Source organism: Syngnathus leptorhynchus, chromosome 17, assembly GCF_054491065.1.
Source record: "Syngnathus leptorhynchus isolate UIUO chromosome 17, UIUO_Slep, whole genome shotgun sequence".
Lineage (NCBI taxonomy): Eukaryota > Metazoa > Chordata > Actinopteri > Syngnathiformes > Syngnathidae > Syngnathus > Syngnathus leptorhynchus.
Window position 1 is genome coordinate 1,733,473 of NC_141211.1, and position 11,832 is coordinate 1,745,304.

Consider the following 11,832-nt stretch of genomic DNA (forward strand, 5'->3'; position numbering starts at 1 on the left):
ACTAACAAACACTCAGAGTCCTCAAAAAAAAAAAAAATGGAGTCCAGATTCCAACCCCAAACAGCAGAACATCTTTCAAAAGACACAGGTGCACTTTACAAAAGTGAAATGTCAAATATTTTATTCAAAAGGAGCAAAGGTTATGACCTCAAGCTTTGAAACACAATGTAATATCCTCTCCTTGCAGTCATTTTTTTGACTCTTTCATTATTTGGCCTGAACATCGCTTTACAAAAACATCACTGCTGATGGTAAATGAAATTCACAGGCACTATTGTCTTCCCCCCCACCCTCAGAACCAGGGCTGCTTAGTTTAGTCAGTTGGCAGCTGTGCAGCTTAACGGACGACATACAATTTATTAGAGTCAATTGGGGCATCTGCAAGCCCTCTTTGTGTCCCTGGAGGGAAATGGGAGAGTTAAAGGCCACTCGGAGAGAGAGCAGAGGAACACGCGAGGACAAGACCCGCACAGATTATTAGTGGAGGATTATGAAATGCTCAACTATCCCCACGGAAGACGTGAAGAGTTGACAAAGGTTTTCCCTCTTAGTTGTTATTGGTGACTGAAAACAACACCACGGTTAAAACTGTGTCAATAAACTTTTGAAAACTTCAACTGTGCTGAATTTGTGACTCCAAATATTGCAATATTCATTTCAGAGCATTTCTATTTGTTGCCGCGGAGGCAGGCCTGCTTATTCCAGCTATGATAAAGCAGCTTTGATTTCAGCGCTCTTTCAGAGGCCGACGGTGAGATTGCAACAAGCTGTGAAGTGCTAAGCGTGAGGCACACCGCACTGACCCGCAGTTGAGAGGTTGAGATGACTAGAAAATAAATAAGAAACACATTTGTCACCCAACCTCCAAGCAAGGCTTTGCAGTCTCCATCGTGAAGACCTTTAACATTTACTCAAAATGCTTTTTGTTCACTATTGAATTTAATTTTACAGGCTAACAGAGTAGTGGGCAGATTAAGCCACTTTGATTTTTTGACTCTAATCTGACTCACGGGCCAAGGTGCCAACACATCTGATATTGGAGATTGGGGAGGGGTGACGACACTAATGAAGATTATGAAGATAATTAAGGTGAGAGAGGGAGAGCATTCTTCAATGATCATTGTGGTCGACCAATGGATTTGCTCAGGCTGCATTCAAGAGTTTCTCTGCATTGGGAACAACAGATTAGTAAATGTCTACAGGGAGACCTAGCAGCATGAATTATGCATCAATCTAGGCCTGTGTGTGTTTTTACCTCTTAACCAAAATGTCTCTTGTGACTTCGGTATAAGATTAAATTTGCTCAGAATGCATGTACGATATTCTGACATCTTTCATTCTGTCGAATTTATTAAAGAATGCCGTGTGGGAAATGGATGTTTTTTTTGTGTGTTATGTAAATGCCATTGCCTTATAGTGCATGAAACTTTCAGAGAAGTTGGAAATCTGGTACATTTTTTTTTTTTATTCATCTGAACTTAAAAAAACTTTGAGCCACCAAATAAATTGTAGTTACTTGAATTTCTATAAAACTAATCACTTCCTGTGCTCACATTAGCCTATGTGCATTTTCCATTTGATTAATTGTAAGAACATCTATTTGATACGTCTTTTCCATGAACAACCACGGCATATTTTAGTCTTCAAAAAAAGTTCTGTACCTGACTCGTGGTTTCAAATCCAATTCTAGATCTACTCACTCACTTCTCAAATCCGTGAGAGGGCCCAACAAAGTGACTGTGATACCTGTTGACAGAAAAGCGTCAGTCTGGCTTGTCTCGTGACAGACAACGTGCGAGGTGTCAGTCAATCAGGCAGCTCCCGCAATGTTCCCACTGGTGAAAACAACACGGAATGGGGCAAACCCACCGACAGATCAAAGTCTCCCAAACTCAACTCATCATGTCCGTTGAGGACTACTTTTTTGGTGGCTTTAAAGTCCAATGAATGTGTGTTCACTGATCACGATGAATGTTTTGGAATTACATTTGATGCTTTCTTCACGCATCCTTTACTGTGACTGTCGTACGGCGGCTATTCAAGTCGGAGATGAACCCCCGGATGAAACACTGCTCTGTCCGTTACGTAATCCAAACATCAACTTGGCCGCCGGCCGAGAGCAGGGACGACTGGGGGGGTGAAAAGGTAAACCTCCTCATGTGTATGATGCTGCATATGCCAAAAAGGTTAACTATAGGCTAGAGTGTCCACAAAACATGAACAGAACTTATATTTGATCACTTTAAAATTACATTTGTGTCAATGTTTATTTCCACATGACCTTTTTAATAAGTACAATGTGGAGCACATTATGTTGGGATGTAGGAATTTTGAGATATGCCTTAAAAGAAGTGAATTCACACATGTTAATTGAGTCTGGCAGGTTTACTTGTACTTGAGGTTTTTTTTTGGGTCTAATGTGTCAGCACACATACCCGTCCACAGCATTTAGCATGCAACCGTTTATAAAGCAAAAGATGCGTTTTCAGAGACTATAAATTTATGGTCTTGGATTGTTATGAAAATGTCTAACTGTTTGACTCAATTATCTTTTTTTTTTTTTTCATGAAATACGACATTTGCATATTTCAAGTTGTATCCAGATAACATTTCATATTCTCCATTTATTTGTCACAAGGGAATGAGTGGATTAACCTGAAAGCAATCCAATTTGAAAAGCTTGCGCAACATGGCAACATGAATCCTATTCAGGATAAGAATCAGATCATTGTTATTTACATTTATTTCAGTTCAACATCCTGCTCTGACTGTCATAAAGATGAAGTCGGTGTGGCCGACTTAATATCATTTTTTAAAGCTCTCAGGTGCGCTTGAGATATTACACAGCCAGTAAGTGGCCCCACAATCTTTCCTCCCTTTTATTATCATATGGCAAGCAATAATCTCTTCTCGCCTTTCAGCCAACATCCATAATAATATATCTGTGTGATATATTGTACAAGCGCCGCCGACAGCCCATCCGGGATCTCCTTTCTCCAAAGAACTTCACAGAGATGGAAATAGCAGCCAAAGAAGGTCATTTGCTGGATTCTTATATGTCAAAAGTATGAATATTCCACTTTGGCGTTGCCTCGGGCCGAACGTGTAACATGGCATCGGTAGTCAGAGAGTGTCTCTCTCTTTGTATGTGCACCACTGAGTCATGCACAGTGAACTCTGAGCAGCACGAGGTGCGTGACCTTCCCTCTAACACTATTTGGCTTTCTGCATGGCAACCCATCTCTCCCCGTCTCTCTCGGCCCCTCACACACACACACACACACACACACACACACACACACACACACACACACACACACACACACACACACACACACACCGAGGTGATAAATGCGACCCCCAGGTCTTACACACTCCTATCCATTTTCACCCTTCAAGCCTGGGAGGCCCTGCTCCGTGTGAGCCTTATTCCATGTTTCTAGCATGTCATGTGGTTTTCCACACATGCCGTGTGATTCTTAGCGACAGGTCGGATGCAGGTTTTCTACTGACTTGTTCATGTTTCATTGTACATACAGGCAGGGAAGGTAACAACACTTCCAGTCATTCACTGGAACCTAATCCTTGATGTACAACAATCCGGTGATAACATGCTAATAAATTCAACTTTAGCACAAAGGAGTAAAGCCCAACACATGCTGTAGGCTGTAATTGATTCCACTCAACTAGGCCAAAAATCTGCTTTGTGTGTTCCTTCTCCTCTATGAGCAGCTCCCAATAAAAGCACTGAAAAATTGTCTTCATTTGTAAGATAAGTTTGTTTATGGTCACTGGTCATAAACAATTCATTGTCTGTATTAATTTGATATTCAAGCCTGCTTGTGTTTGACTTCTAGGTAATCCCCGGGACGTCTTTCGCAGTTCAATTTCATCTACATGTGTCACGTGTGCATGTCCGCGGTCGCAAATAGATGCGGCATCGTCTGTGTTTTGCATCACGTCTCCATTCAAGCAGGCAGTCTGCATGTGCACAAACACAACAACATGAGCAAAAAGCCTTCAGGGGGATTTCGCTGCTGCCAAAAATATTCCACTTGACATCAAAACATGAGTCATATCGCAGCCACCGTCAAAATCACGTCACAGCATGGGGGGGGGGTACTTTCTTATTTACAATAATATAAAAAAAAAAAATCAAGGGGGGGGAAATAGCAAATTATGAGGATGGAAACAGGACTTGCTTAAGAAGTGTGACCTTCCGTGGAGAAAAGGCTGCAGTTCTAACAAACCATCAGTAGGGGGTGCACTTGTATGGAGCAAAATCTCCCACTTCAACTTTTATCAGTGTTTCCACTAAAAATAAAAGTCTACAGAAAAATAAGCCTTTATAAATCAAGCTTTTTCAACCCTCACAAAGAGGTCAGTCTGCCTTCATATTCTTAACAGTCGCATAAAAAAAAATACAAAATGATTTTTTATAACATGCGTGTTTGTAAACGCTGTCAAGAGCATAACGTAAGCAGTTAAACATTTCATGTCATTACAAACAAGAGTGTGGGGGTTCCCCTTCTGTGCATTTGGGAGGGTATTTCCCCCCCCCACACACACACACACACACACACGCGCCCCCTCCCCTTCTGCAAGCATCCACGCAGAGATAATTAGCCCATTTGTATGACAATTTACCATATTGACTTCAGACACCATGTCTATGCTGGCGATGTCAATATTCATGCCCACTCCCACTGGCGCACCTGGGATGAGAGAAAAAAACAAAAACAAAAAACAACTTTGTGAACTGTGGTGCAGCCTGTAATAAGTGGATCATAATCATATTGCGCTTGTGTCGAATCCGTTTTTTTGACGCGCACAAAAGCAGAACATTCAACCATTCTAAAAGTTAAAATGGGGATTGTCATTTTAATGCATGCACGAGTAAAGTGCGTGTTTTATTTTTATTTTTTTATTTACGTGCGCATGCATCCCACTTGCACATCACTTGTCTGGCATTTGCACAGCATTGCATTGGCGCAGAAAGTGCCAACTAAACACTTACCTCCAAAATCTGGCCTCAGACGAATATCATAACCTGTCAACAGCCTGTCCACCGTCTCTTTAACCAACGGCATATTGCTCGGATCATTCACGCCGACACTGTGGAGAAGAGCGCGCGCGCCAGCACATACACACGCGTAAATGAACAGATTACAGTGACAAAACATTCCACGGAGCGCAAAGTCTCCTCCACGCCGTCCCCGCTGCTGGTCCGGTAGGGGGGAAAAAAGGAGAGGAGTGGAGCCTTCTTACCTTTGTGCGCACACCACGGCCACTACGAGGGGGAACACCCAGACACAAAAGCACCACCACCTTCTTCTTAACACCGCCATACTCGCGTCTTTTGATGGCGTGTGTTTTTTTTTTTCTAGCCTCCTTTTGCAGAAGACAAGACGAGCTACAACTTATTCTTGCCAGTGCGGTAATTCCAATGCCGGGCGCATGCGCAGTCTGCACTACAACGTGAAGACTGATGATGATGATGAAGATGATGGTGGTGGTGGTGGTGCTTGTGACAGGGGTGTAGTATACAGACAGACAGATAGACGCGGGTGGAATGTAAAGGGTGGGAGTCAACTGTCAATCGTGGGAGGGGGGGGGGGGGGGGATCTCCCTATCTGATGGACTGAGATAAGGTTGCAGGTTGTTTTCCCAGGAAATTTCAGCAAAAAGTCATTCTATTAGGTACACTTCATTGTCATATCATTTAATACTCTTGATGTATGTAAATAAGATGCAGCTATGGAAAGTAAAATTCTGCATTATTTGTAGAAATATATTGAAGACCTCAATTGATCCACTCACTGAATATAAAGGGACCCATTGCAAACATTCTAAGTTGCAGAGGTGGATCAACTGATGTTGGGGGCAATAAATGGGCCTTTACAAACAAATGATATTCATTTCACAAACAGGCATTTTGCGCCGATGAGGGTGTGGACACGACTAATGACTAGTGCAATATTCATGCCTAAGGTTGTTGGCATTATACCAACATAACATGAACCTACCTAATAAAGTGTCCACTTGCTTGGTGGGTTGCTCACTCTTTTAGATGGTCGCCATTTTAGAAACAGGCTCTCATGATACTGTGAAGTTCCACACCAACTGCAATCACAAGAACAAATGGTCATCTATCTGAACATGATTACATTGTAAATGTTCAGCGTTGTGATCTTCGCATCTCAGCACCAGTGCATGGATGGCTATACATCTAGGCCTGTACGTACGTATATCCAAAGTGCATTAAGCATGTCTTAACACAACGAGAGGCGCGCTTGCCCATGCCGAGTGCCTCGGGCTTTGGAGGCTGGATCCATGTAGATGAGAAGTATGTGATGGAGCTATGCTGGCTACGCACGCACAGCTGAGCAGAATGCACGCACCACTGTGTAAAAGAAACTCCAGTCATGGAGGAAGTGGTGGATCAGTGGAAGAAGCCCGAGCAATGATCCGCTGTTTTTAAAAAGAGAGATTCCTTCAGAGGACTAGCAACTGGATAACTGGTAGGAAAAAAAAAAAAAAAAAGAAATTCTCCACATGACCTGATGGTGTCACTGTATTTAAATTTCAGTCAACGTTGAGTCAATTTCAGTGATATGATTATGATTATTTTATTATATGATTCAATGATATGATTTTATCATATTATTTTCAGTGTCCTTACAGAAATGCCATGATAAATTACAGGGAGATTAGTCTGGAAACTGCAATTTAGGCTTCAAGTTAAAATGGAAAAATGATCTCTTAACTTGTCAGCCGACGTAAATCACACAAATTACACACTAGATCTTCCCATTTAATCATTGCCACTTTTCCAATTCATAATAATGGTGGCTTCGATGTTATGGCACAAAGGTGTGCAATTGGTAGGGCGTACTGGAATCAACAAGATCGTAGACGACCCATCCCATCATGGAAGACAATTTAAGGCATATCTGCCATAATCCAATAAATTGTGTGATGTATAAATTGACGTTATTAGAGGACAGTTCATTTGACAATATTTATTTTTGCACTACAAAATACTGACAGCTGCTTCTAATATTGCCATTGCTTTATACAGGCAAAGCGCAAAGAGATTTACTAGGCGACGTCTGGTCTTCCCTGTGGAGTTTACACCTGGTCTGCTCCCACCTGCCATGGGCCCACTGTCTGTTTGCCATCCAAGTGGGGACGCACGCCAAAGCGCATGCCAAGCACCACACAATCCTCGCACACCTTCCTGACTTTGACTTTCAAAGGACACTCAAATAACATTTGAATCAAATTTGAGTGAATTCAATTATTAACTCAAACCGTCCATCCAGCCATCCAGTTTAATTCAGAAAAGTTCATCTGTTTGAGAAACACAAAACTTTCTTTTTTTTTTTTTTTTTTTTTTTTTTTTAAATAAAACTGAGCCTACATAATGCTACTTGGAATCTAAAAAAGCACAAAATCTGTGCGCATGTCTTACTGCAGCAAACAATGCCGTCTGTCTGTAAAGTGTGGTGCATAACTATTTTTTCCTGGAGGGGGGGGGGCGGCATTTAATTTTCGAAATATACTCAACAAAATCACCATTTATGTAAGTTGAGGTTAAAATCCTCATCATTAAAGAACACATTAGGGAGCCCCTTTTTATTTACTCATTTTTCTGGCAAATGAAATCCGAATCCAATTCCGTTTCCAAACATAACAATTTGTTCCATTTGGCTGCTTCATGCTGTGACCTTACATCCACTTTGACTAGCATATGCAAATGTCAAGCTACTGTTGTTAAACCAGGCTTACATCCATTACTCTTCCGCTCCAAGATCAATATACGCACGGCAGGCCTTTTTCCTGCATTCACTGAAGTGATGATCAGGATACTTTCATCCGCAATTACGCTCATGAATTTTTCATCGGTGATCCATAATACAGTGTGCTATGCTCACCGGCTGATCCCTTCCCATTATTGTTCACCTGAGAAGAGAAATTAGCACATACGCTACATTTAGCTTCAAAAGAGCCCTTGATGTGTGCTTTTTTTTTTTTTACTCCGCGTGGTTGTTCAGAGTCTACACCTGTCCTAGGAATAATGTCAGGTTTGGAGCACTGAGGCGAGGATAAACGGGATAAAGCGAGCCTGTCAGACAATATTTGTGCTTTATCTCCTTATCTTCTCCAGAGGGGGCGCCACCTGCTTCCGCTTCAAGGTTGTCATGCCCTTCAGGCAGCAGATTGTTGGTACTCACCGAGCTCGCTCTACCGCCGTCGTGGTCTTCTCAGCCACAAGTGCAGACAGGAGTGACACAGTCGGGAAGACCAGGGTGATGATTTGAGAGCGTCTGCCAAAAAAGCTTCTCTTCAGGAGAGTTGGCTGGGCTCTGACGTGATGATTTAGATGGCGACATGAGGTTATTGGCTTCTTTCTACATTATTCCTCCCTGCAGACAACAAAGATGAAAGGAGTAATATTATGCATTCTTGTGTGTCTTGTCTAGGACGGGATTTTGTCAAAATACCAAAAGGATAAAATTGCACCTCAAACACGGCAATGCATTAAGCATTTCTGTTGTAAAGGTCAAATGGCAAAAAAAAAAAAATCTGCCAAACCTACTAAAAAGCTGATTGGACTGAAAAATAACCTCTTTGTGAAAACCTGGTGATGCGCAATAGGCAGAGGTGGGGAGTGAGTCACAAGAAAGTCACAACATTAAAGTTTAAAACAAGTCCAAACTTACTGCTGGGAATCTAGCAAGTCCAGTCGCCACCAAAGGAAAGACAATGTGCGCACATCTAATCTTAAAATCCAGCCTCAACTCTCGTCTTTTGCCGGCGTTGCCAGATTAGTGGCACACAGTATAATTTCCAAACAGAGTCAGCACTGTGCGGTGAAAAATTGGTAAAACTTACTTATAAACTCAAGTAAGAACAAAAAAAGTAAACCAAAAAAAACAACACCTAAAAAAGGCAGTGAATCATTGTTTATTTTGTGTTACTTTTGTTCCATGCATTCCAGGAAAATAAATCTGCCAACCAGGTGTCACCTTGACTGCTTTTATTTTTTTAATTGGTTCGACTGAGTTTGCCGGCACAGCATCTCAGGGTTTGACTAGCACCACCGCGGCGCCGCTGACTTTAATTTGACATTGACCCCCTACTTTACCATTAGCAGTAACCATGGAGACTGTGGCATACACCTCCACATCTCACCCGCGCTCATCATGCACTTACATGACTTCTCACCTTTCATCTCCTTATGTACTCTCAGCAATGACAGGAGTTCAACTACTGAATATGTTGTTGATTTATATCAATTGGGCTTTTGGCATCAAGTGCTAATTAATACTTGCTCAAAATGACATAACAATGAAAAAAATATTCAATGCAATGCAGTAATATAAATATTCTACTTTCTCAATGTCTGAAATTTATCGGGTCACTTAAATCCAGATGAGAAAAGTTTTCTCCCAAAAAAGTGTGATGGGGGGAAAAAATTGATTGGCAGGCATGGAAATGGCAATGCTACCTCTCCGGGCTCTTCTGTAATGAGTTTTTATCCGCGAGCGTTTTCCTGCCTATGCAAATATCCTGTACACTCGATACATTTTTAAAAAGCTCCATGACGCTTGTGTATTTGCGTCTGCACCCAACAATTACACGCGCTGGACAAGAGATGGAACAAAATTGGGGTCTTTATTTCACAATATGTTTTACTATGGCGAAGGAGCAGAGCTCAGATTCAAACCAAGAACCACTTGACTGCGAGGCAGATGTGCTCACCACTCTGCTGCCATTTAAAAAAGGCACAACAACTGCTGATAAAAAGTGTACTAACCTTCCACCTCAAAAAGAAATTCAACATTCCCTTTAACTTGCTATGATATGGTTCTGTCTCCATGGCAACTGCTGCTGCCATTCCCCATCATGTAGATGTGGTGCCTGTGCTAAAGACAGTATAAAAACAATACTATAAAACATGACAACTTTCCTCCAGTCATTTTTCAAGTTTAGTTTCTGATGTTGTTGCAGAAAGTCAGTCGATGGTCACGCAAATAGCCCGGCATCGTACTCCCTTGTTCAGATTGGAACGCACTGAAATACCACATGACAACTTTCCTCCAGTCATTGTGGCAGCTTGTAACCTTTTCCCCCGAGTCCTTCTTTAAAGCACTTTTGAAAACAATAGCAAAACGCTCTGCCCCTGTTTGATGACCAAAACCAAATAAAGCGCTTCAAAGTTTAGAGAAACACGCGCACGAACACACATTTTCTAAGTTTCTCCTACTGTAAGTGTTACCATAGCAACCACACGGCGAAGCTTATGAAGTACAGTGGGTCCATTTCGCGTGGGAGCTGCCATGTATTAATAGAAGCACTGTGCCGTGGTCAGGAATGAAAAATGATACACTTGCATGCACATACGTGTTGCACACTGCGTGTGTGTGTCTGTACTTGTGAGTTACTGAAATGAATTTGCACTGCAAATATGTGCGAAATGTGTGTGTGTGTGGGGGGGGGGGGGCAAGAGGTAAGTAGACAATGTGTGTTTTTTACACTTTGCTAGCTTCCAACATTTTTTATTTATGGCTCTGAGCGCACACACAAATAAGGAAAAACGACATCCAGTTGTGCAATGAGAATCCTGCTGTCAGTGATTTTTTTTTTTTCTTTCAACCAATCTGCTGGCGTTGCATCAAAATGCCGAGCGCATATCATGGCATGTTTAATTAAAACTCAGTTTATTTGAATGATGAACTAATTAAAATCGTTTTGATTCCGAAGCATGTCCCCTTATCTCGCCAAAGTAATTGTACTTCCCAAATGGGCATAATTGAATTGCTTCTCATTCCATTGTTCCCATGGAAGGGGACTCTTGTCTTCGTGCTATCCATCATTATCATTTTGCCTCTCATCTCCACGCACACCTTAAAGTTTAATGGAAGTTTGTAGTGATTACGTTCAGTGACCTCCTATTATTTGTATCTGTTCACTTAAACGTGTTTTGAGTTTTAAAATGCCTAAAAAGCATTGAGAAATACGTGAGTATGGGTGTTGACAACGTGTGCTACTTTAAAGCTAAAAGCTACTCAGGTGGATTAGTCTGTCATGCAAAGTGTTTCTCTTTCCATATGGACTTGCTATTTTTACAATAAAATGCAGGACAAAGTTTACAAAACAATATTTGCCGTTTATCAAAGGCAATGCAGCAATTAGGTTCTTCATAATGAATGTGTTGTGCTCTTGATCTTTGGTGATTCACTCGTGATTGCTCATTATCTAAAGCACATTTTCATTACGTGAAGTGTTTGGAGCACAAAGAGAGCCAGAGTTAAAATGTGACATTGCGTAATCAGCCAGCGTCTGAAGACCACCCTATATTTCTCCCTCTCTGCCTCCTCGTATGAATTTTTGATAACAAATGACTGTGATACTACTGTAGTCAGAATGAAAAAGTAATGCTGTGCTGAAATCATCTCTCCACTTGATCAATGAGGAGTTTTTTTTCTTCTTGTGCATTTTATTGTTAGAGTTTAATACGCACACATATACATCCAATTGAAAAACATCTTAATGCTCATTTCCAATATCACAGAGTCATCTATTAAAAAAAAATGAAGTTTGACTCATGTGCTCATATTCACTAATTGAGTGAACTTCAAATACGCCAACACTCCATGATGAAGTTGGGAAGTGTAATGCCATCGAATTGGGCAAGGTGCAGGTACATTTTTTGAAAACTCGCAAAGAGCTATTTCAACTCCTGTCACCAGGCCACACTCCCTTATTCAGCTCAATACTACTGTGCATAAAAAAAGGGTGTCATACACCCAAAACCCATCCAGA

General features: G+C 41.4%; 1 protein-coding gene across 4 annotated transcripts in view; it reads right to left on the reverse strand.

Moving 5' to 3' along the window:
• gabrb2b (gamma-aminobutyric acid type A receptor subunit beta2b) overlaps window positions 1–11,832 on the reverse strand; it is a 191,050-nt gene that overhangs the window by 18,331 nt on the left and 160,887 nt on the right. For 3 of the 4 annotated variants that reach the window (XM_085935503.1, XM_085935504.1, XM_085935505.1), the window contains 4 exons: window positions 8,238–8,429; window positions 6,027–6,123; window positions 5,018–5,115; window positions 4,648–4,715 (listed from right to left, as the gene is read on the reverse strand). In XM_085935503.1, coding sequence (XP_085791629.1) covers window positions 4,648–4,715; window positions 5,018–5,090 — 141 coding nt within the window. In that variant the 5' untranslated portion in view covers window positions 5,091–5,115; window positions 6,027–6,123; window positions 8,238–8,429. Of the gene's footprint in view, window positions 1–4,647; window positions 4,716–5,017; window positions 5,116–5,268; window positions 5,349–6,026; window positions 6,124–8,237; window positions 8,430–11,832 lie in introns of those variants that run through there. The other variant, XM_085935501.1, reaches the window with a different exon arrangement.